The sequence below is a fragment of the Rhinoderma darwinii genome, chromosome 5 (assembly GCF_050947455.1).
Source record: "Rhinoderma darwinii isolate aRhiDar2 chromosome 5, aRhiDar2.hap1, whole genome shotgun sequence".
NCBI classification, from domain to species: domain Eukaryota; kingdom Metazoa; phylum Chordata; class Amphibia; order Anura; family Rhinodermatidae; genus Rhinoderma; species Rhinoderma darwinii.
Window position 1 is genome coordinate 82,714,527 of NC_134691.1, and position 26,564 is coordinate 82,741,090.

The 26,564-nt window shown below is 43.1% G+C and overlaps 1 protein-coding gene across 3 annotated transcripts; it reads right to left on the reverse strand.

Annotated features, from left to right (window-relative positions):
* Nucleotides 1-1,525: 1,525 nt before the first annotated feature.
* On the reverse strand, nucleotides 1,526-26,094 carry SDCBP (syndecan binding protein). 3 transcript variants are annotated; one of them, XM_075826211.1, is made up of 9 exons: nucleotides 25,881-26,094; nucleotides 15,944-16,005; nucleotides 12,303-12,387; nucleotides 9,304-9,404; nucleotides 8,526-8,687; nucleotides 8,266-8,441; nucleotides 5,731-5,902; nucleotides 4,340-4,431; nucleotides 1,526-2,456 (listed from the first exon to the last, which is right to left on the reverse strand). In XM_075826211.1, the coding sequence occupies exons 2-9, from the start codon at nucleotides 15,992-15,994 to the stop codon at nucleotides 2,402-2,404; spliced, it is 894 nt and encodes a 297-aa protein (XP_075682326.1). In that variant the 5' UTR covers nucleotides 15,995-16,005; nucleotides 25,881-26,094; the 3' UTR covers nucleotides 1,526-2,401. The 3 variants fall into 3 exon arrangements, with proteins under 3 accessions (XP_075682326.1, XP_075682324.1, XP_075682323.1); XM_075826209.1 differs by having other exon boundaries at nucleotides 25,877-26,094; XM_075826208.1 differs by lacking the exon at nucleotides 25,881-26,094 and adding an exon at nucleotides 25,631-25,771.
* Nucleotides 26,095-26,564: the final 470 nt, after the last annotated feature.

Consider the following 26,564-nt stretch of genomic DNA (forward strand, 5'->3'; position numbering starts at 1 on the left):
ATTACTCCACATTGACATTACTAGATTGCTCCATTAGGTTAGTGCAATCTACAAATAATGTTCCCGTTTCTAGAAAAGGTGGCTGTTAGAAAGTTAGTAAAGCTAGGACCTATAATGCAACGATCCTGCTATGACCCTAAACCACTAGATGTGTACAAAGCAAAAGCGTGAGATTTTAGTTCAGTTTTGCACAATACACTCTGCAGATCAAATCTCATCATAAACGAGGGGGCAGTGTCGTAAAAAAAATAAATTATAATAATTAGGAGCATGGCTGTTTTGCACACAAAAATAGACTACTGTAACTTTTAGACTGTGGCTGGCTTTTTTCTAAAAGGGGCATGGCTTTGCAAAAGGGGAGGAGCAACCACAGCCCAACAGATTTACTATAATTTATGCCAGAAACTGATGGGAATCTACAGCTGCTCGGAGAAACCAAGTTGCAACTAATTTATTAATAGGCGCGCAGCTCTTATTCAGTTACTTTCATCGAACTTCTACGGACTTATGACCAAGACAAGCATATGAGACACCAGTCTTAGTATATCTGGCCCGCTGGATCGGACTACACCTTCAGCCATAAGCCAATGGTGCCCACAAGATGCATTACAATATGGATAGAAACACAAAAGCAGGTGTAACAGTTACCTTGTATTATTGGAAAACAATGGCTCCAGCAGGATCCCCCCTCCGAGGCAGAAATGCCGCCTTGCCAAAAGGTTTTATTCACACAGCACTATGTGAATGTCAGATCTCATCATGGGATCTAAACTGGTTTTGACCCTCTTTCCTAAGTTGCAACCTTTTAGAACAAATCAACTTATCAGTTCTTTTTGGTGCAAACCAATAATAAATTGCCTGAACGTTACTAAAAACCTTAAAAAAAAAAAAAGTATGGCTTAATGCACCAAAATTGCACTAAAAATTTGCCACAAAAAACTGCCATGAACTAAGCCAACCAAGAGGTGGTATAAGAAAGCGTCTAGCAAGATGCACCAAATTTATCATACAACGTGCGCCACTTTGATAAATGTGTTGCATCTTCTGACTGCCTGGTCTAAGTTTACTCTGTCTAAGGGTATGTTCACGCGCACAAATAAAAAATGGCTGAGAATTACACAGCCGTTTAAGGGAAAACAGCCTCTGATTTGCAGCCGTTTTTAAAGCAGAAAATGTTTTTTGGAGGTGTTTTTCAATTGACCCTATGAAAAACACCTCCAAAAACGGCTTAACATGTGACAAACTCCTTTTTACGCAGCTTTTTTAATTTATTTATTTTTTAAAAAGTGACGTTAAAAAAACAAAAAAAAACAAAACGCCCCGTCTGAACTAAACGCCGCTTTTCCCCATTGATTTCAATGGGAAGGTGTTTGTCGGCATATACGCCCCGAAACACATCTGAAACACTGCGTGTGAACATACCCTTCGTATTAGAGAGCATTAGTAAATCTGCCAAAAGGAGTTTAATGCCCAAATACAAACATTAAATACTGCAGCAAAAAACAAAGATGCCTTCACAATGGGATCTTAATCAAGGATGGGCAATCACTTTATTTGTTTCATTTTATTACAAGTAAAAGGGAGCTTACTGCATACGGTTGGTTATACATTGAGCTCAATCACACAGTATGCAGTAAGCTCCCTCTAGTGGTCACTGCAGGCAACCATAATCTTATCTTTTAAATCTCTATACCAGGAATTTGGAGCTCTGAAGCACTACATAGCAAACTTAAGAAATTTATCAGGACAGAATTTTGATCCTAAAAACATAAAATCATTTTCACTTTATCCCCTTCTATTATAAGTAGAAAAACGATGGCTTGTGACTGGACGACAGCTGGCGTAGACACCCTTTACAAATAAGTTTATGTTGTGCAACACTAACATTTTAACTTTTTAATTATTTTGCAACATAAATAGCATATCTATAGCAAAAATTGGCATGCAAATATAATATGATCCATACATAGGAAAATAGCTCTGGAGGATATAAAATTACAGCAATTTATCAGAAACACTCCCGCCATCCCCAAATATAGTGCATTTTCTCTTTCAATAAACAGATGGCGCAATAATAATGGCAAAGAGCAAGAATCTATATGCAAAACATCAGTTATGAAACTAAATAGTAATCAAAATATACTGTATAACTCATTGGGCTTTTACAGGACTAGATACGACAGGCTGTAAACAGGTTCTGGATTACATGGAAGTTGCACAGATTTCTACCTGGTCAAGGTAAATTAGCAGATACTGTAAAGAACTGACAGCAAAAGGATTTGCTATTTTATACAATGCAAAAGGTTAACATGCAGAAGTGAAACCTTGCTGCCTGCTTATCGTGGAGTCAGTCCTAACTCGGACAAGGCTTTAAGACAGGGAGAAAAGGAGGCCAAGACGGTTAAACCTCTGGAACGGAGTGATCCATTAAGTTCTTTAGCACGCTGGAAGCCATTCTGTGGAGTAAAAAAAAAAATACATTAGACTTGTTACATTCTTCTGTGGTGATCTAGATCTAGATATCCAAAAATGAGCAGAGAAGCTGCACTCCAGATAAAAGGGAATTTATTCACTGATGCAATATTTCACCTCCTCAATGAAGGCATTTTCAAGCAGTGAAGTGTTTGGTGAATAAATTCCCTTTTATCTTGAGTGCGGCTTCTCTGCTAGTTTTTGGATATCATATAAGGAGCGGCAGTGCCTAGCCCATGAAGGAAGTGATGTGTCGTGGGCTTGGTGGGTATATAACGTGTGCGATAGCCAGTCTTACTTACCCATGGCAACAATGAGTGATAGGTGTTCAAAGAAGCGATTTATCAGAATTGCAAAAAGGGATGTTTATTGGCAGTCGGGCCAAGGATGTCCGTATTTCTCAACCAGCGCAGTTTGTGAAATGTTCGCGTGCTGCTGTGGTGAAAGTGGATCCTGAATGGACAAATGGCACCATTGGGCATAACCGACGTGGAAAGTGCAACGCACCACGTGCCATTGATGTGAGGTGAACGTCGGCTATGAATGTGCTACAGTGGAGCAGCTCACTGTGAAAATTAACCAGGGGACTACCAGATGTGTGTCTACAACAGTTCAGGGAACCCTACTGCGTGTGGGGCTTCAAAGCAGACAGATGGTCACTGCTCCCATGCTAGCAAAGGTGCATCGGAAAATATGGCTTCAATTTGCACGCAGTATCGCAATTGGACCACCGATGATTGCCAAAGGGTTTGCCTTCTCCGATGAGTCACGTTTTCTGCTTCATCGAAAGGATCAACGTTGGCGTGTCAGGCAAGAAACATCAGAGAACAAACACCCCGCAACCATTGCTGGAAGAACACAAGCTGGTGGTGGCAGAGTTATGGGATGGGGAACTTTTTCATGGCATTCTCTGGGCCCACTCATCCATATGGAAGGCACTCTGAACCGATTTGGGTATGAATCCATTGTTGCAGATCACGTCCACCCATACATGCGGTTTTGTCTTCTCTGGGGCAGAAAGAATCTTCCAGCAAGACATTGCGACATGTCACATGGCTAGAAACGCCCGACAGGGATAGGACGAGCACGACCAAGACTTCCAAGGACTTGCCTGGTCCCCTAATTTACCAGACTTGAACATCTGTGGGACCACCTCCATAGTCTTGTTTGCTCTATGCATCCAGCAAATGTGGGGTGCACTGCAGTCAGCATAGCTCCAGAGACCACCTACCAGCACCTCATTGAGTCACTCCCAGCCCATCTGGCTGCTGTCCGTGCTGCACACGGCGCTTACTCTGGATATAAGCTGCTGGTCATCATAATGTGACTCCACTGATATATAGATATATATATTTATTTTTTTACATCCACCCACGAGTATATCGCTAAGAACAAAAAAAAGCTATAATTATATGATTTAAATCCTAGATTTTGGCTTTGTTACGCAGTTAAACGAACACGGCCCATTAACCTCACCCAACTACAATATCGAGAGGTTGGCATGTGCTTGGTTTCAGTGGCCCTTCATTTTCTTTTACAAGTACTTTTCTTTTCCATTTTATAAAATAAAGACGGTTACAAAACTCTGGAACGTGTGTACATCAGGAGTCATTAAAAATCCATTAGTTCTTTACATCAAGCGGGTTTTATATTGGACTTCATTTGTTTAGATTATTGTGCACACAGAAATGTAAAGGTCCTTGTTCTAGTCTTTCCTTTATTGGGGTTTCATTATAATGCTGTACTCTGCGCATACACCAACTGAGCAGTAACGGAGCTTGATCTTGTATAGGACATGCTGCTCGTTTTACAACTCGGACCTCTGAATTGTAATTTTGTTTTGGGGGGGGGGGGGTATAGGTCTTACCTTTTCACCATGTGCTCAAAAATATAAGACGGTATTAGAGTCAGGGTAACCACGTTGGCAGAGTTGGAAAGCAAGTCAGCAACTTGGGAATCCTGTACAAAGACAATAACAACATGTTACATAGATAGTAGCTATAAAAGACATGAGAATATGGCCTGGGTTTGCACGTTATTATAAATGACACATTTTTAGGCCATGTTCACACAATACAGATTTGCCACTGTGGATTGTTTTGAAAATCCACAGCTGTCTCTGGCCAGCAGATCCGCACCAGCCCTATAGTAATCCAATATCCGCAGCAAAAATGTTTTTTCAAACTGTAGTGCATTTATTATTCTGCACAGATATTTTCCGGAGTGTGAATACGGTGCAAAATACCCAATTCACATGCATTGCTGGCAGAACGTGGGCGGATCCGGTCAGTATTTAGGTGTGTGAACATGGCCTGACACCTCGAGAACTAAACAGGACAAGAGCAGGCTGTCAGTGGAGTATGTAGTCATATTAAAGTATTTATAATAGCTAAAAATTCATCTTCCAAGGGACCTTCCTCATTTCTGTGCCACGCAAATTTTAGATGAAGGCATTTTTTTGCCAAGCAAGATGCTGTACAATATAACAGAAGTCCTAGTCTTGTATATAGTCGCGTTGAGCAGGGTCCGTTTGGTCAAAATAAAATGACCTCCAAGAGATACACATAATACACATATGCACTTGTGGAAGGAAGCGCCACATACCATTAATGACAACAGGACATGCCACACAGGAAGCGCCACATACCATTAATGACAACAGGACATGCCACACAGGAAGCATCACATACCATTAATGACAACAGGACATGCCACACAGGAAGCATCACATACCATTAATGACAACAGGACATGCCACACAGGAAGCGCCACATACCATTAATGACAACAGGACATGCCACACAGGAAGCGCCACATACTATTAATGACAACAGGACATGCCACACAGGAAGCGCCACATACCATTAATGACAACAATAGGACATGCCACACAGGAAGCGCCACATACCATTAATGACAACAGGACATGCCACACAGGAAGCGCCACATACTATTAATGACAACAGGACATGCCACACAGGAAGCGCCACATACCATTAATGACAACAATAGGACATGCCACACAGGAAGCGCCACATACCATTAATGACAACAGGACATGCCACACAGGAAGCGCCACATACCATTAATGACAACAACAGGACATGCCACACAGGAAGCGCCACATACCATTAATGACAACAGGACATGCCACACAGGAAGCGCCACATACCATTAATGACAACAGGACATGCCACACAGGAAGCGCCACATACCATTAATGACAACAGGACATGCCACACAGGAAGCGCCACATACCTTCAATCCTATAACATTCTGGCCATTAATTTCACACAGGTTGTGTTCGGTAAGGAGCCCATTTCTTGCAGCAGAGCTGTCCTTGACAATGGAAGTTATTTTGCCATTCTTGAAAATGAACCCAACGTGTCCACTGCTATCTTTGTGCATTGTGATGGTGCGTTCGAATGGCCTAAAAACACAAGTTGTTCAATATTGTGAAATACAATTACTTTTACAGTCAATTGATAATATGACATCAACTAAATGTTATAATACACAACAAACAGTTCAGTGTGCCCCAATGGAGCTGAAAAATAAAAGATAACGAAAAAATAAATAAAAAAAGGCTCCTTTTCTAACTGAAACAGCGCCACGCCTGTCCATGGGCTCTGTCTGGTATTGCAGCTCAGCACCATTCACTTGAATACCAGATACAGTCCATGGAAAAGAGAGCATCGTTTCTAAAAAGTTTAAGTGAAGTGTGATATACCCTGGGCACAACACGTAAGGGGGTTTCTAACATCGATGCCAAAACTTGGGTATGACATCTATATGTGAGTGGTAGAGGTCCGACCTGACGCTTGAACGACAAGCTGCAATACCAGACAGCGCTCGGATGAGAGCAGAACGGTGACTGGAAAACAAAGACAAGACTGAGCACGATGCTTCACAGAATGAGGGTCAACAGGAATCCTTAGGCTCAAATCACACATGCAGATTTTGCTGCAGTTTTGGATCGAATTCCAGGAGTGGATCCAAAATAAAAACGTAGCATTAAGGATGGACTTCCCTTCTTGTTGGATCCACTTGCATATGTGATTCCATCCTAAAGGCTGCCTTCACACAAGCAGATAGTGGCACGGCTTTCGCCACACCACCAATACAACGAACGAAAGAAAAATTTCATAAATAAAAAATTAACACAAATATACTTTTTTTGCAATAATGGCCACATCTTTTTTTTTACTTTTTTTATTAAAGAGAAAAACTCTAGGTTTATTTACACAAGGTTTTTGATGCAGGTCTTCGGGCCCATTCATACAAACGTGAATAACGTCCGTGTGTGCTGCGCGTTGAAATCACGCGCAGCACACGGACCCATTGATTTAAATGGGGCCGTTCACACATGCGAGAATTTTCATGCAGTGAGTGTCTGTTGCGTGAAACTCACTGCATGTCCTGTATTGTAGAGTTATCGCGCACCTACGCACCCATTGAAGTCAATGGGTGCATGAAAACCATGCACCGCATACGAATGAACATCCGTGTGCGGAGTGATTTGCGCATCAATTAAATTGAAAAAAAAAAAAAAGTGCGCTTTGCGAGTGCGTGAATAACGCGTGCCACTCACAAAGCACACTGATGAATAACGCAACGCAAACGGACCCGATTCATGCGTGTGAATCTAATATGCTTGTGTGAATGTAGCCGAATTCTTTTTTTCAATTTATTTGTGGTAGAGTTGTTGCTTTCTGCCCTTCTACCGGCACACAAACTTCCGCTAAAGTCTAATTCACACGAATGTGTTAAACGTCCGTGTGACGGCCGTTGTAATTCATTGTGGCCGTTCACACGGCCGTTGTTTCAACGGACCGTGTGAAGGGTCCGCGAGAAAATAGGACATGTTCTATTTTTTCATGCTTCACGCATCCCTCCATAGACCCTAGTCTATGCGGGATGCGTGATATTGCGCCCCGAAGAGCACGAATGCTCCTCAGACGTGAAAAACTGCAATTTTTCACATCCGAGATGCGCAACGCCCATCTGAATCAAGCCTTGATCTCGGTAGGAGTTACACATCACTACTGTTCTCTTTCAGTACAATTTTCAGGCGTAATCCAGATTGGGGGACAACAGTTACCATTATTAGGCCCTGCACACGGAGCGGATTTGTTCCAGATTTTACATCTGCTGCAGGCAAATGAATGAGATTTAAAAAATAACGTTGCTATGGCAACTCACCAGAGGTACGTATGGACATTTTTATTTTATTTTTTTTAAACAGGGAACCGGTCTTTTTTTTTATCCTACTTGCGATTTTTGCTGCGGCTTTAGTTTTTCCAAAGCAAAACTCTCAACTCATCCAAACTTGTTGCAGATTTTCACTTCCCCATTGAACTAATTTATACGCGTTCTCGAAGCAGATTTTTTTCTGCAGTGTGTGGATGAGCTTATTAAAATCACATTCACTTTGCTGCTACTGTTGGGGTATGTGCACACGGCCTATTTTCGGGCCGTAAACGCCGGAGGCTGAACGTAAACGCGGGGGCTGAAAAACAACCTTGTAAAAAGCGCATGTCACTTCTTGAGCCGATTTTGTAGCTGTTTGTCATGGACTCAATAGAAAGACCGCTCCAAAACCGGCCATAAAAAAACGCACCAAAAAAACAGCTGAAAGTCAGAAGCTGTTTTCCCTTGAAAACAGCTCCGTATTTTCAGCCGTTCTTTGTCAAGCGTGTGAACATAGCCTAATACGCTGTAGATTTTCAGTCCATAAATCAGTTGCTAATCCGCCCTGTGTGAACAAAGCCTCGGGGGGATCATTGTACCAACCTGTCTCTAACGACCATATTAATTTTGTCTCCTGCCGCTTGCTTCAGAAATTTATGAGACTTCTCAGAGCTCCAGCCGGCGCAGTTTTCACCATTGATCTGAAGAACTTGGTCACCAAATTTAAGTCCCACTAGAGATGCTGGAGAGTTGGCTTGTACAAGCTGCACAAAAATACCCTGAAATACAAAATAAACTTATTCCAGGAGAGCTGAAACTTCCACGCCTGATCTTGATCCTGTAGTGACAGACGGTTAACTTACATTGTCAATGGACTTAAGGCGGAGGCCAATCTTTCCATCCTGGTCTTTACACAATATCACTTCACGGAGTCCCTGCTTTATCTCTGCTCTGCGGATTCCAAGATCACCTCCACTTACAGGGGCCACCATGTTATTCATGGCTGATGGTCTTGCTACCTGCAGCTGGAGAATTACAAGCAGAATATTAAAAAGGAAACTTGTCTGAATCTTTCAATATTGCCATTTGGTGAGCAACCAGCGTTCATTTATGAAAGAAAGTAAGTGTCAGACTGGACGCGGTGCTTCAATGCAAATCTCACTGCTAAACTGTAACAAACCAGACCATGAAACCCTGTATCACCATTAACGACAATGCTCTGGTCTTACATTCCAGAGACTGATTGACACTTTATGAATCTCAGGAAAGTTCCCATCAACAAGAATCTGAACTGTCAGAGAAAACACAGAGCAGCCCACTGTGAAAAGAGGAAAGACAGAAGACCTGTCTAATACAGATGACCAAAACATTTCACGAAGCGCAGGTATACCCCTCCTCCAGAAACACTGCCCATCATGCAGCAGATGAGGGCAATAACCGGGAACAGAAATTCCACACGGCTTCACTACTGCCCTCAGCTGACTGCGTATTATGACAGCTTGTATTCTGCTGATGGTTATCAGCGTATTTTTCATGAGTTATTTATGTAGAAACCCAAACGAGCCCACTAAGCCGTGTATGTCATATAACCACCTAAGCAGCAGGCTAGACTGAAAGAACACTATACTAGAGTTCACTCACCCCAGCTGTGGGCACCATGGACATGTTCTTGTGTATTTCATCTTCACTCAAACTTAAACCCATGTATTGAGCAAGCTCCGGGTACAGCTTAGGGTACAAGCCTAAACAAAGCAAAACAATATTATTAATCCAATCGTTCATGTAATGGCACAACGTACTGCAGTTGATATCAATACCGTACAACGAGCTCGCTCTCACTGTATACCGGTTAGTATCGGTATTTTATTAAGACTGCGTCCCACTACCGACTATAGGGAATCTCTGACCTCTCCTGACATGTAAACAATTCTATTCCCCAACATATAACAATTCTGGAGCATCTTTTCATAGGCCTTTCTGTTATTCCTGGGGGGTTCTCCATACAGACTGACACGGTCCATTCAGCGCTGACGGAGTGAGACTGTAGGTAAACTCTGACAAGGAGAATGGTAACAGCCAGTTGTCAATTTATTCATACATTTCCAGGAGGAAACGCAGAGGTCTAAGAAAAGATGCTCCAGAATTGTTATTTCATGGGGAATACAAGTATTTTAGAGACAGCCATGTCACGAGAGATGACAGCTCCTCTTTAAAGTGTTACTCCAATTGAACTGACATCGGGCGTGGAGAAACACTCCTGCTCACAATTAGAATTGGACCCGTGCACCATATTATCAGGGCGTCATAAGGGTCGTCTGTGCCCGTGCGCCGCTCGCCCTTTTCGGAGCTGGGCAGCACACGAGCACTTAGGAATAGCACGAAAGCAAAGTAAATGTTGCTGGAATTGAAGCATAAGCAGACCATGAACGGCGCTGGCATTGAGGAGGCTGTGATCCAATAGGATGCCTCAAACCCGGGACTTCTGACGTAGACCCGGGTTTGAGGCATCCTATTGGTCCACGGCCTTCTCAATGCCCGCCCCGTTCATGCTTCGATGCCAAACCCATTGGTGTCCTTTGAGATAACTCAGTGCTCGTGCACTGCCCCAAGTCAAAACTGTGCCTCCTTGGAAAACCACTTTAACACCTTCACGACTGCCATACGGCTATATACGTTCTATCTGCCACCCACAACCCCCGCAAAACTCTGTAAATAGCGCCACCTAAGCTCCCTCCAGCATCGCATCGGAATCCCCGGCCAGCGCTTCGGCCGAAGATTCCCCTCCTAGAGGGAGCCCCAGCCGCCTTTCCATCCCCGCTGTAGATAGAGCCACCCCCCCTGCAGATTGCAAACCCCCCCCCCCCAACTGTATATAGCACCGCACCCCCTAGTGCAAATAGCACCACCTGAACTGAGTCTAGGAGCGGAATCCCCGGTGTCAGATCACTCTGTGCCAGGGATTCTGCTACTGGAGTAGCCCTTGGTGTCACTATCCATATATGGACAATGAGGTCAGTGGCTCTCTCTAGGAGCGGAATCCCCGGTGTCAGATCGCTCTGTGTCTGGGATTCCGCTATTGGAGAAGCCCCTGGTGTCACGATCCATATATGGACAGTGAGGTCAGGGGCTATGCCTGGAGCAGAATCCCCTCTCTGGCAGGGGATTCCGCTCTTAGAGTTAACCCCTGACATCACTGTCCATATATGGACAGAGACATCAGGGGCTTCCTGTAGGAATGGAATCTTCGGCCAGAGGTATTCCGCTCCTACAGGGAGCTACAGTGGTGCTATTTACAGGAAGGGGGTGCCATCTTCAGGTGGGTGCTATATACAGGGGGTGTAGCACTCTACAGGGGCCACTGTGGCGCTATCTACATGGGCACTGTGTGGCACTAAGTGGGCATTATCTACAGGGAGAACTGTGGCACTATGTGGGCACTACAGTGGTATTGGGTTGGGACAAAAAGCCCTAACGAATAAAATTTATTCATTTTTTAACGTCCATGAAAAACGGATGGCAAACGGCGGTTAAAATGGCCGGGAAATGGATTCAAAACAGCCATGAAAAACTGACAGTTGATTCGTTGACTGCCATTTTTTCATGGTCGTGTGTGTATATAGCCCTCTTCACTCTCCCCTCACAGCGATCCAGGGTGACGGAGAGAAGAAGAGGACTAATAGTTAGAGAGCTCTACAGTATATATATATTATACATACATACACACATACAGGGGTATCAATGTCCCTTGGTCTTGAAAGGGTTAATATAGGTTTCTTTTCTGCTACAGAACTGTCTGGTCACATTTTTCAACTGTTTTTTTAAGCCACCTAAAAGAGGTTCTCAACATGACAAGCCCTTTCTATATTGCAGCTGGCTAAGTTGACCACCACAGGCCTGGCTTCATAAAACCCAACAATCAATAGGTATTACCAAGGAGAGATCGATGATGTCCATATGCTCAAATATGAAATAGGTGTTGTGATGGGAAAGACCTGCAAATTTATGCAACAAATCTGCAAGTGTGAACATAACCTCATGGTAATGAGGAGAATACATCACAATGTAACTAGGAAGATCAGCTCTTCAGGATTCTGGGAATGCTGGGTAACAACCCATGCAGACCTTGTAAAGGAGGCCATTTCGAGTTATTTAATAACTTTGTTTAAGCCTTAAGCCAGGTTCACACTACGGTTGTCTACCGTTTAGGTCTCTTCCGTCACAGGAAGAGATGACTGAAAATCCAAAACGGAAAGCATCGCTCCTGATTGAATTAGCTTTGCTTTCAATGGTAATTATTTTGTTTCAGTTGGATTCCGTTTGCCTCTGTTCTTTTAGGTTTCTGTTTTTTTTCATGGAAGCAAAAGTGCTGCATACTGCACTTTTGCGTCCGTGAAAAAAAACGGAAACCTAAAACAGAGGCAAACTAAATCTAACTAAAACAATCGAATTTCCACTGCAATCCATACTAAGTCAAACAGAAGCGATGCTTTCTGTTTGGATTTTTGGTCATCTCTTCCTCTGACAGAAGAGACCTAAACGGAAGACGACGGTAGCGTGCACTTAGCCTTATATGTATTTTTTTACTCATAAATTTTTTTTTAAGGGGAAAATATGTAAAATTGTCCAGCTTTAGGTTATACCTCCATTCTGAGATGCAGATGAGGATGCTGAAGCTTCAGATAAAATTGCTGGAGTCGTTGGATTTGCCGAAAACGCAGTCTGAGCCTGCCAAATAAGTAATTCATAGGTTAACAAAACATACAAGTAACTCATTATCTACAAGCATCTTCTAGCTTCATACGACCCCGTCCTGCAGATTAGGACCTTACAATTGGTCCTCTTCAGGCATCCCTGGCACACTCTTCTCATAATACGATTCAGTACATTACCAGCTTTAGATTTCATGCTTTCAAATATTTTGTAGCCTAAACCCAGTAAAGTGCAAGGAAGAATAAAACAGAGTAGATGTACAGCTGCATATCGGAGCCTGCCAGGACGAGTAATACTACGTGGCGGAGGAGGACACATTTTCATGTTAGTCGGCAATGGGAGATAAACGGACACAGGTGAGTTGCAAAGCTATAAATGGTCATTGTCCACTTATCAGGAAAAAAAAAAAAGCTCCAAAGACAAGGTCATGCATTACTAATGTTAATCTAATTGATCCATTAAGAGTTAAAAGGTTGCCATATAATATCCTAACATTTCTGTATTCTCTGCATTCCCTTTAATTATTCACGTCAGGCCTCGGCTTACGTCCACTGCTCTCTATTCTATTCCACACAGCACAGAAAGCTCAGCTTTACACGGGTCCTCGTCTCCATGGAAAACCGTTCGTATTCTACGCTGTGCTGTCTTAAGGGTCAGCGCAGAAAAATTCCCTATTAGTACATGAGCATTTATCTTTTATCACATAGCATTGTTAAACAGATTATATTTTTTGCCTGTCATTGCTAAGGCCTCATGCACACGAACGTATTTTTTTCCTCCCGTAAATACGGGTCCGGTGTCACCAGTATGCCACCCGTACTTACGGACCCGTTTTCTCTGCACTATTCGGCAGCCCCTTCTCTCTATCAGTGCTGGAAAGAGAGAAGGGGCAGCCCTTTCGGGCAGAGTTTCCGCAGCGATTGAAAGTAAAAGAAGTTCATACGTACCCCGGCCGTTGTCTTGGTGATGCGTCCCTCTTGATATCCAGTCCGACCTCCCTGGATGACACGCAGTCCATGTGACCATTGCAGCCTGTGATTGGCTGCAACGGTCACATGGGATGAAATGTCATCCCGGGAGGCCGGACTGGAGGAAGAAGAGTTCTGGGTAAGTTAACTTTTAATACTATTAACTCCAGCAGTCGTCACTGTCCCGGGTGCTGAAAGAGTTCCTGCCGATCAGTTAACTCTTTCAGCACCTTGGACAGTGACTATCCCCTGACATCACCTAGCAACTCTCCCGTAATTACAGGTGCACACACGTAATTACGGGAGCCCCATAGACTTCTATGGGCCTGCCCGTGCCGTAATTACGGCCTGAAATAGGACATGTTCCATATTTTTCAACGGCCCGGGCACCTTCCCGTAAGCATACGGGGAGGTACCCATGGCCAATAGAAGTCTATGGGCCTGTAATTACTGCCGTTTTTACGTTATTGTGCATGAGGTCTGAATGTGTATCCACCGTTTTGTGGGTTGTTTTCTTTGTTTTGTATATAAAATAGCACACTTTGTATAGTGAACTTTAATCTTCGGGCTCATTCAGATAGGCTTAATACTAGTCCGTGTGATGTGCTTTGAAATAACTAACAGAACACGGACCCATTAATTTCAATGAAGCTATTCAGACATGCAGAGAGTGTCCGTTGCGTGAACCTCACTGCATGTCCTATATTGGTGCACCTGGTCGCCCATTGAAGTCTGTGGGTGCGTGAAAACCACGGACAGCACACAGACGACATCCGTGGGCTGTCCGTGTTTCACGCATCAGTTACATAGAAAGGCAGAGAAATTATTTTATTTTTTTTAAAAATGCATGCCACACGCAAAGCGAACGGATGTCAATACACACAGGCGTGAAATGTAGGAAAAACGCTGCATTTTTTACGCGCGCAAATTGTAGACGCTCGTCTGAATGCAGCCTTAGGGCTCATTCAGACGAGCGTGTTTCTCGCCCGTGTGCGGTCTGTTAAAATAACGAAAAGCACACGCACCCATGCAAATCAAAGGGGCTACTCAGACACGCGTGGCTTTTAACACAGGGTGTCCGTGGCGTGAAACTCACTGCATGTCCTATATTGATCAGTTTTTGCGGACATTGTTGTCCATTGATGTCTATGGGTGTGTGAAAAACTCTGACACCACAAGGACGACATCCGTGTGTTGTCTGTGTTTCACGCATCAGTCGCTAAAGAAATGCAGAGAAATAAAATGGGGAAGTGCTTGCCGAGGATAATCATAGATGTGAAAAAAAACGAATGCCAAAACGCAAACAGACATGAAATGCAGAAAATAATTTTTGCGTAGAAAATCGGATACGCTCATGTGAATGAAGCCTTAGACAAACACTAAACCTGCCTATACACTATATTGAAGGGGTTATAGGAGAGTAACAAAAAACAAATAAAAAACATGGCTTCCAGAAAAGGTGCCACTTGTCCACGAGCTGTGTCTGGTATTGAATGGGGCTGAGATACAATACCAGACAAGTCATGGACAAGAATAATGCTAGTTCTAGAAGGCGCCCATGATTTTATTACTCTCATACAACCCCTTTAATATGATGCCACAGACTTTGGCAGAATACACTGACAATTGTATGTGTACGGGGTCCTCCTGACTGCATAGAATGGACAGGGGGGGGGCGGGTGAGGATCCAGTATGGTTGATTATAACATGTCTGAGTCTTTGTTCTGCTGGGGGATAAGACACCGGGAGAAGCATCTAACAGCAGCTTATTCCCCTCACCCCACTGAAATAAATAGGTCTCAGCCGTTTAGAATATATGGGAAGATAGCAGTCCGATGAAGGTGTTTTCCGCCATCAACTCTTTAGCATTGCCAGTCTAAGGCTGTGTTCACACTGAGTTTTTTGCAGGAGGAAAATTCCTCCTGCAAAAACTGCTCCAGACGTTTTTTGCACAGTGGTTTGACAAAAACTCATCAAAAACACTCGTCGAGGCGTTTTTTTTCCCGTTTCCGACTGATTGAAATGGGGTTTTGGAGGCGGAAACCGCCTCAAGATAGGTCATGTCGCTTCTTTTTACCGCGTCACGGTTTGTCCGCTAGCGGTAAAAAAAATTGACCACCTCCCATTGAAATCAATGGGAGGCATTTTCAGGCAGTTTTTGACGAGTTTTGCGTAGCGGTTTCCACACCAAAAAATTTGTCAAAAAAACTGTGTGAACAGGGCCTAATAATAGTCTGAATATAATTGCTAAAGATCTGGCTCTGTCCAAACATTGTGAGTTATCAGACATATAATGAAAAGGTTACAGTGGACTGAACCCCCTAAAATATCCTGGATAAAATCGATCCATTCTGGTGTTCTGCATCTCTGGTTGATTTTGATGGTGAGATAACCACGCATGGTCATGTTTACTCTGAAAAGGAAGACCAGTTCACGTTCATGTATAAAGGTCCCTGCGCCTCAAAATCCCATGTGACTTTTTGACACATCTGTAGATCAACAAAATACCCCTGAGCTAAAAGACACTGTCGATCACCTCAAATTCGTCTTGCCTATTATTACAATACAAAGATCTTGACCAGCTTAAACTGAATAGCTCATACCTGGATGACCTTGTCAACCTTAAGGTCCTCGAGTGATGGATACAGAGACATTATTGAACCTCCTGTTAAAAGAGAAGAATGTGAACATCTATTATTGCAAGCAAAATATTAACAATCATCGTAAAAAGCAGGCAATATCCCAACATCAGTCCCCAAAATTATTCAATTACAAAAGTATTACAGCTAACAGCAAACTAAAATTCCTGCGTTGTGAGAGTCTTACCGTTTTAAACAAAAAGCACCCGGGGCTCAGCGGTGGTCCTGCTAGAACACAGCCTGCTCAAATGACCTAGAGGGGAGGGAAATCCCACTAGGGACCCCCTCTATTAGCAAGAGCAGAGCTTTAAAAAGCCCTTCGGGTCCATTCACATGGCAGAGCGATGTGCACGGAGCCTGTACGGAAATGCAGGGAGCCGCATGTGCTCCGTCCGCTGCCATAAAGGCTCCCTTTGTATCAGATGGAACATGCCATGATTATTTTCTAAGTAATCCAACATAGAAAAGAACCTCTATAACAAATCAAAAGGCATAAGGCAATAGAGGCTCCATGCAGTCAAATGTGATCCCTATTACAGCTCCAAACAAAACAGTCATAACTCGGAGCGGTGTACGAGGCCTCAGACTGAGAACTAAATATGCTGCCACCTTATATATTGCAGAATATCAAATCTGTCCGGGTCATCTACACGGAGTGCCTATACACACATGAATGTATACAACACATGCACTGCTACATCTCTTCATGTCTGTAAACATGGCACAATCCTGGACTTGTGAGCCTGGAAATCACCGGGTAGGGAACAAATTTCAATGTGATGTAAACTGCGGATTTAACACACATTAACTAGTCATTGAACTCATGACTCCATCCACATGGCATCAAAGACAGGAATATTATTTGTAGACTTAAAAGGCTATAATATATATATATATACACACACACACACACACACACACACACACACACACACACACCTTTGAAGACTATTTTTTTTTTACTAAAACAATGTACTATAGTGTTTACTGTAACTTTGTCATTATTTTTTATTAAAAATAAAATTGTTACTTTTTGAGATACAGCTTCTATGTATACTGGATACTGTATCTTTCGATGAAACCTGAATATGTCATCTGTGACAGTGGGTCCTGCGTGATACAGCGGTTATCGATCACATCTAAGCTCATAACTTAGATGTGATGGACACACATGATCCACCTGTTATCGGAGACACTCAGGATCCGCTGCCACCAAAGCTGTCAGTCCCATTGACCTGACGGATTCGGGTTTCAGCGCAAGATACAGCTTCTATGTATCCAGGATACATGGAAGCTGTATCTCAAAAAGTAAAAAAAACGTATTTTAATTTACCAATTACAAAGTTACAGTAAACACCTTAATACACGATTAGTATAAAAAAAAAAAAAAAAAAAGTCTACAAAAAAAGGAACAAAAACAAAAAACGTAATGGCCGCAAATTGGAAAAAGTAGTCCTGAAACTAGAAAGGTCTACATCGATTGTCAATTCTTTACATACAGTATATAGACAAACTTTCTAATGTTTTCAGATTTAAAGAAAAGGCATAATAATTGAAAACAAAAGAGCGGATCTGTGGGACAGGATTAGTGAGATCAGCAGATCACCGGCAGATGATAGTCATATGATGACCATTAAGAAGCAATCCAGCATATTGCACCACAGCCATTTACCAATCGGGGAAACTCCCACAGGTTCTGGGAACAAGAGTAACCTCTTTCTTCATTGTGACTTACAGTAACATTTATTTAAGTGTCAAACATTAACTAATGTCACTTATTTTAACTTTTGGAAACCATCATCATGTGATTATGCCAAGAACAGATGACGACTATGTAAATGGCAATAAGCACGCCCATCGGGTCCAATCATTTTCTGATCCATATACAAATTTCTACAATCCATTCACCGTCATTTCTTCAATAGTGATCAGTTGAGGAACCATAATGGAGGAGACAGAGCATGACTTTGCTACAACGCTAGAGCTAAAGTTAGTTCTTGCCATATAGTTAAGGCATTGTTCACATCGCCGTCATGGCTTCTGTCAGCACAAAAACCGTGACCAAACGACAGATACATACGACACCCAATGGACGCCATTGACTATATTGGGGTCTGTTGGGGCTCCGTCTCTTTGCCGGGAAGAGTAGCGCTGCATGCTGCAATATTCTTCCCTTCACATGTGAGTGACCTGCAGACGGACGCCTCTGACAATGCTGTAAACTAAGGCATACATGTTTCACTGGATACTGCAAATAGTGACAAATTGCTGAATCAGCTCTGCTTTGATGTACGGCCTGGTCGGGGCTTCTATTGATGGGATGTAAATCCGTCATTTGGCATGAACGACTTTCCAAAAATCACACCTGACAATGACCAGTAAATCAAACACAGCAGATCAACTTTTCCACCGACATCTGTTTGTGGTCGGCATCCGTCATGCAGGTTCATGAATCGGCATAACTATGACCACACAGGGCAGAACAGCTGCAGATTTCCCGTCCGGATTTACAGGCGGGAAATCCAGTGTATTTCACCAGCAGCCAAGTGGATAAGAGATTAACAAATGTCGCCCACACGCTGCAGGAAAAAACCTGCAAAGAATACGAGCAATAAACTGATCTGTGAAGATTATAAATCCTTAGCGTGTCAATTTATGCGGTGGATTCGCTGCGCATTTGTTGAAGAATTTACACTTTGAGTTCAATGGGATAGTCAAATTCTGCAGCAAATGCTTGCTTTTTTATTTTTTTTTAAATGTGTCAGCTGCAAATTCCGCAGACTAAGACGCAAGCAAACAAAAACAAGCCTATACTTACCTCTCATGGCGCGGCTCTCCCGACTGCTCTGTGTACAATGATTATGTTTTATCAAGTGACCCGTGCAGCCAATCAGAGGAGGGCGCTGGACACAGAGCAGCCAGGAGAGCAGGGACACGTTGCTATGGCAATGCTTTGGGAGGTAAGCATAGATCTTTTCTGCAGCGCATCTGACCTGTGTGAACACACCCTAAATACGTGTGTGTGTGTCATAAGAAGTGTTGCTAGTATTTTTTATTTTGAGGGTCTGCCGGGTTTCCTTTCTCCTCAGGTTTCATTTTCACATTTGGAGCTGTGTCTAACGTCAAGAAGTTAGAATTGAGAAGCCGAGCAGCAGACCAGATGTCACCCATTGTCTAGGGGTGATAACAGTAGTAGCGATCACCCATGGTCTAGGGGAATAACAGTAGTAGCGATCACCCATGGTTTAGGGGAATAACAGAAGTAGCGATCACCCATGGTCTAGGGGTGATAACAGTAGTAGCGATCACCCATGGTCTAGGGGTGATAACAGTAGTAGCGATCACCCATGGTCTAGGGGAATAATAGTAGTAGCGATCACCCATGGTCTAGGGGAATAACAGTAGTAGCGATCACCCATGGTCGAGGGGAATAACAGTAGTAGCGATCACCCATGGTCTAGGGGAATAACAGTAGTAGCGATCACCCATGGTCTAGGCCCTAGACCATGGGTGATCGCTACTACTGTTATTCCCCTAGACCATGGGTGATCGCTACTACTGTTATTCCCCTAGACTCTAGGGGAATAACAGTAGTAGCGATCACCCATGGTCTAGGGGAATAACAGTAGTAGCGATCACCCATGGTCTAGGGGAATAACAGTAGCAGCGATCACCCATGGTCTAGGGGAATAACAGTAGTAACGATCACCCATGGTCTAGGGGAATAACAGTAGTAGCGATCACCCATGGTCTAGGGGAATAACAGTAGCAGCGATCACCCATGGTCTAGGGGAATAACAGTAGTAGCGATCACCCATGGTCTAGGGGTGATAACAGTAGCAGCGATCACCCATTGCCATTACTGTAATAAGTCACTGCCATGTACAGCACTGTCAATTCTTGCTTTATTTCTTAGTCGCCCTCAGTTTTGTTATACTCCCTCTGAGTAATCGGAGCCACATCCGTACACCCACCGAATTGAATAAGATAAAAAAAAAAAGTGCCCACCGTAACAGTCCCCTCCAAATCCTTTAAACAGAGTGGGAGGGGGGGTTTATTTAAGGTTATGCCACTTATGTCATGGCTTTTAGTAGGGCAGGCTTCCAGAGGTTCCCAATACACACGGTCATACAGTATATAAAAGATACAATAGGTGCAGGCTTCCAGAGGTTCCCAATACACACGGTCATACAGTATATAAAAGATACAATAGGTGCAGGCTTCCAGAGGTTCCCAATACACACGGTCATACAGTATATAAAAGATACAATAGGTGCAGGCTTCCAGAGGTTCCCAATACACACGGTCATACAGTATATAAAAGATACAATAGGTGCAGGCTTCCAGAGGTTCCCAATACACACGGTCATACAGTATATAAAAGATACAATAGGTGCAGGCTTCCAGAGGTTCCCAATACACACGGTCATACAGTATATAAAAGATACAATAGGTGCAGGCTTCCAGAGGTTCCCAATACACACGGTCATACAGTATATAAGACATACAATAGGTGCAGGCTTCCAGAGGTTCCCAATACACACGGTCATACAGTATATATAAAAGATACAATAGGTGCAGGCTTCCAGAGGTTCACCACGGCGCCAGATACAGGACCTACAAAAGCGCTTGTGAGAAAGACGCGCAGATCAGAGCACAGATGAGCAGAGACCCAAACAAAGGACACAATGATTAGAAACTACAAACAATTGTATCCCTAGTAGAGCGGAATATATATTACCACATATATACAGAGACAAAAGAGCCTCAATAAGAGGTTGTAGAGTTTCTCTTTGGCCTCAGTTCACACTTTGGATTGATAAAAATCCCAAAACAAGGCAGCCAATGCAACCTGAAATCTGGAGGCGAACATTCTCAAATCTATAGATATCTAGGAATTCTTACAGCTGGCTACAGGAGGGAAACAAATAAGATTCTTGGGTAACATTGTTTAGAGAGAGAACGAGAGTGACCTTTAAGGGTATATCCACTCAATGCAGTTTTGGCGCAGTTTATGAAGTTACAATCAGCAGTAGATTTAACCCCTTGGCCACATCCGACACACTATTACAGAGATGTCGCCAAGGGAAAGTACAGCAGTAGATCATGCAAGCGATCCAACAATTGCTGTTTTAAGTCCTCTAGGGGGGACTAGTAAAAAAAGTTTGCGTTTTTCTTATGTTCCAATAAAAACAAAACCCTTTTCCCATTTTTTCCCTAAGCCGTTAAAAAAAAAAAGTTAAATATAGCTGGTATCGCCGCATCCGTAAAAGTCCGAACTATCACAATATAGCATTTAACCCGCTCGGTGAACGCCGTAATATATATTAAGTTTCGGTCCGTCAAAGAACCTTTCTCAAGCGTTCTCACACCGCTTAAGAAAGGTTCTTTGACGGACCGAAACGTCGCTGCTCACTTGAGGTGAATAAATCCACCCTTTTTCATCAATCTTGAAGTCCTGGTGCCGTTACTTGATCCTATGGTTTCTGTACATTTCAAGTCAGGGAAGTGATTCATCCTCCGGGTAACGTGCACATGTCCTAATTTATAGCTGTTTGGAGTGCTGTGTTCATTTGCAATTGGACTAATTATATATATATTCCCCAAAAAATGTGCGATCCAGGACTAGCACACACAAAATGTAAACCCGATTAGTGAAACGAAACTGCAGCACTTCCTTCCAGCGACGTCAGCAGAAATGAATCATCTCAATATAAAGAGTGTAATCCAGCACAAACATTGTATAGTGCAGTACATTGGACGGACTGCATGTAACCCCACGGCCAAGAGCACGTATTTAGTAAATCTGCGCCAAATCTAATCACAATAGCACACGCTGTATGATAAAGTTGGTGATCCTTACTAGACGTTCTGGTGAGTTTTGCCCAACAAATCTCCCCCATTATATAAGCTCTGAATATGAAGCGTTGGCTCCTGAGCACTGACCTTGGGGGATCACAGCTCCGTGGGAATATAGTTTATATACGTTCTAAGGACACGGGATACATTCACAGGAGACATATATACATAATCTGTTCATACACTTGGGAAGGGCCTAATATGCTGCACTACATAAGTACTACAATGTATTATAGAAGGAAAAAGATCAAAGATTACAAAAACCATCTTTATCCCCTAAACAAAATGATTTTTCTTTTTTCTGTAAACTACACAATTGGTTTCATCTAAAATTATAAAATGATCATGTTATTTATCCAGCATATTTAGACACTGTTAAAAAAAAAAAAAAAACAGATTGTGTTCATTACTTTCCATTCTTTGGGGGGTGGAATGAACAGAAGAAAAGTTATACCCTGAAATGGTACCAATGAAAACAACAACTCATCCCACAAAAAATAAGTTCCCATAAAGCTATGTCGACTGAAAACGAAAAGTGTTATAGATCTTGGAATGTGACAACACAAAACATTTATACGTTTGGTATCGCCGTAATTGTACTGACCCACGGAATTGCTGTCTTTTTTTCGACCCCCTCCCCTAAAGAAAATAATAAACTAACAAACCGTACTCAATACATTATATATACCCCAAAATAGCACTATTAAAAAAATTACAACTCGCCCAGCTACGGCTTTCTGAATGCGAAAATGATAAAAATAAATATACATGGTTCCGTCCTTAATGCCCAAGCTAGGCTGCGTCCTTAAGGGGTTAAAAAGACACCACCACAAAAAAACAAGATAAAAACGCATGGTGATCACAAAACAAACAAAAAAATGCAACCCTAATGCCCACTTTCTCGGCTTTGTGTGAACAGACCCTATTACATACCTGTAGAAGTCTTTTGGATACAATACCAGTTTTTGCACAAAATAAAGGACGGCAAACGAACTGCAGGCGTGGGGGAGCCCGGGCTACAAAGGTTCTATATATAGATTTTTTTTTTTAAATTACATCACTAAACTGTGGACACGTAACGCTTCTGTTAACAATAACGTTGTGGCTTCCGTAAACCATAGCGCTCTGCCGGTTCCTTCATATGATGGATACCAACGATGCCTGACAGACCACAATGACTTAGATTGAGGTCCATCTGGGCTTCGTCACGGTGTCCGTTGGTTTGATGGGAAGAAAAGCGCATTCAGCATTATTCCCCCCATTAGAATCTGATGAAATGTGAACAGAGCCTTACACTACATAATATGCTCAGTAGCCAAGATCTGATGTCTGGGACCATGGCTTTGGAGGAAGGAAGACGGGTTACCTATAGGGCAAGTCCACATGTAGATTAAAAACTGCGGATTTTCCACAACGGATTTCATTGCGGAAAATTCGCAGTGTAGAACAGTAGCAGCAGTGGATGAGATTTGCGTTAAAAAAAAAAAAACCTTCCATAAATTGAGCTGCGGTGCCTTTGACCTGAATTTTTTTATTTCAATAAGAAATGTATTATGTGATTTTAAGCAACTTTTAAATTTTTTTTTGATAAAAAAAAAACAGACGTAAGTTTTTGAGGTATTGCCGTCAAAGCCAAAATCCGTCAGGTCAGCCGGACTAACGGCTCAGCTGAAAGCTGGTCGTACGTGATGCAGCTAATAGTGATATCACCAGCTTTCAGCCAAGCCATCAGTCCTGCTGACCTGACGGAATGGGCTTTGATGGCAATATACAGCTTTTCTATACATCCAGGATACATAGAAGACATATCTCAAAAAGTCTAATTATTATTTTTCTTTTTTTTAAATAAATAAATTAAATGTTGCTTAAAATCACATAATACATTGTTTTATAAAAAAAAAAATTAAGATTCAGTTCAAAGGTTTCCATAGCCTTTAAAGGGGTTATCCGGGGACCAAAAATTACATTGCAATAATATATTTATGTGAAACTAAGTAACTTACTAATATACTTTAATTAATAATTCTGTACTACATGGTGCAGTTCAAACCTCATGAATTATTCAGGAAGTGCTGGAGCTTTTCTAATAGTGATGACGCTCCGACACGGCCCCACATGACTGAGCTCTTGCTTCATGTGCTGTTCATGAACACAACCACATCGCATATTGCTTGAGTCCCGAGCAGAGCATCAGCTAGCTCTATGCCCGGGACTCCAGCACTGCTTCCGACGTCCATATTTGGTCAATTCAGGGGTTTCCTATTGCTGGAGTCCCCGGGCAAAGCATCAGCTGATGCTCTGCCCGAGGACTCCAGTACTGCTGCCAACGTCATTGCCCATATATGGACAGTGGCGTCGGCAGAAGTTGTGGAGTCCCCAGGCAGAGAGCATCAACTGATGCTTTTCCTGCGGACTCCAGTGATAGGAAACCCCTGAATTGACCAAATATGGACGTCGGAACGGAAGTGGTGCTGGAGTCCCGAGCAAAGCGCTAGCTGATGCTCTGCTCGGGACTCAAGCAATAGACAATGTGACAGCCCCTTGCGGTCGTGTTCATGAACATCACATGAAGGAAGAGCTCAGTCATGTGGGGCCGTTTCGGAGCATCATCACTATTAGAAAAGCTCCAGCACTTCCTGAATAATTCATGAGGTTTGAACTGCACCATTTAGTACAGAATTATTAATTAAAGTATATTAGTACGTTACTTAGTTTCACATAAATATATTATTGCAATGCAATTTTTTTGGTCCCCGGATAACCCCTTTAAGATGCTATAATAGGGTTATACTGGAAAAATCACCTTCCCAACTGTTTGTAAAGGCCCAGCATGGGAGCTGCTGCATCACTAGTATAGCATGGAATGGCATCGAATACATACAAAGCCAGACAAGACACCAGCTTTGTCACACACGGATATTCAATAGTATAAGAAAATAAAGATCATTTACCCCAATATAAAAGCATCCCCAGTAAATGAAAAGCGCTAAGGCCCTGTTCACACCTGCATCGGGTCATTCCATTGTACTGATCAGTCAGAGGAGCAGAACAAGGGAATACCAAAAGCAACGATTCCGTTGCACAACGGACACCACCGGCGGCCGACGGAACCCATTGACTTTAACAGCTTGTGCCAGCGTGTCTGTGGTTTCAACGGAAACAATATGCTATTGTTTCTGGTAATCTCTGCCGAACCTGCGACGGAGGCCACTAACGGAGCCTCCGATGCAGATGTGAACGAGGCCTGACCTCCATGTCTGACAATCGGTTACATTATCTATTTAGCGTTTCTTTAGCTCTGTTCACACCTGAGCGGTGGCTTCCACTTACATATCGAAACCAGGCCGCAGACGTGGTGGAGACGCCGCACGACGTCCCCAATGACTTATACAGGGTTTTGTCAGGTTAGGCTCTGTTCACATCTGCATCAGCGGCTACGTTAGGCGATTCCACTAAAGTCAATTGGTTACGTGTCAGGCGCCGGTGTCCGTCACGTGACAGATGCAGCGCTTCCATTCTTCTGGTTATTCTGTTGATGTGATGGAACAAAATAACAGAAAACCTAGCGCAGATGTGGACAGAACCCTGCCGTGGCGTTTCTGTCGTTTTGACGCGTTGCATGCGCAATTCTTCCTGTCAAATGCCAGAATTTGCAGCGGAGACTCTGGTGGGACAGAACCTCAGTTATATCAGTATCCGGGAAAGCTGTGTGACAACCACTACACCTGTGACAAGACTGGTCATCCAGCTTTTCCAGGTTCTGAGGGACATCACATAAACGGGTTGTCTCACCACAGAACTTGGTGAAAGAGGACTTCATTGGAAGGAGATCACCCTCAGGAGAGAAAAGTTGGGTGGGAGGAGGAGGAGGGGTGAATTCAGTCCTCTGTCCCTGGGTATACGAAGATGACCACAGCTGCGGGGTAATGGGCGGCCTGGTCGCGGGACATCGTCCGTAAAGTGTACACCCCTGCCCTCATACAATTACGTCAGTCACCGCCAACAGACACTCTTCACGACAGCCGCGTCCACACACACATACCTTCCTTCCTCCACGGGCAGGTAACGGAGACACCGGAACCGTTACTCTCGGCAGCAGAAGGAATGGCCGAACACCAGCAAACAGGGAAACGAGTGACGTCAGAAGGCTGCGGTTACACTGGAAGACAAAGCGAGAACAGAGGCGGAGCTAGGGAAGCGGGCGTAATTTAGGGACGTCACTCAAGGAACTCGGGCTCGTGACTGTTGCCAGGGGCGACGGGAAGTGAAAGAAGTTGTGGGCGGAGACTGGAGTCTGAGTCAGTCAGTAGACTTCACTTTCATGTTGTTGTGGTTCAGACAGGAACGTTCCAGATTATAGATTATAAACGCTGTCTGTGCGCAGCCGTGACTTGTTACTAATGGCAGAGGGTTTATGACTAGTTTAGTTTTACACTTAGTATGTGTTGTGCTGAGACTGTGTTCACATGCTGCAGAATGGGTGCGTAGTTTCAGCTGCAGTCTCTTATGTGGAGAGCTGCATTATTATAACACTTTAATTTAGTCAGGATTTACAACATTATTAACCCCTTAATGACCAGCCTATTTTAGACGTTAATGACCGAGCCATTTTTTACGTTTTTCCATCGTCTCAGTCAAAGAGCTCTAACTTTTTTTTTTTGCGTCGACATAGCTGTATGAGGTCTTGTTTTTTGTGGGACGTTGTACTTTTTAATAGCACCATTTT

Coding starts and splice junctions, on each gene's coding strand:
- SDCBP (XM_075826208.1), bottom strand. CDS start 25,658: ATGAAGTCCTCTTTCACCAAGTTCTGTG. Junction 5,903..8,265: donor AATATGGTCGTTAGAGACAG/GTTGGTACAATG, acceptor TTGTGTTTTTAG/GCCATTCGAACGCACCATCA. Junction 4,432..5,730: donor AGAATGTTATAGGATTGAAG/GTATGTGGCGCT, acceptor GTCTTTGTACAG/GATTCCCAAGTTGCTGACTT.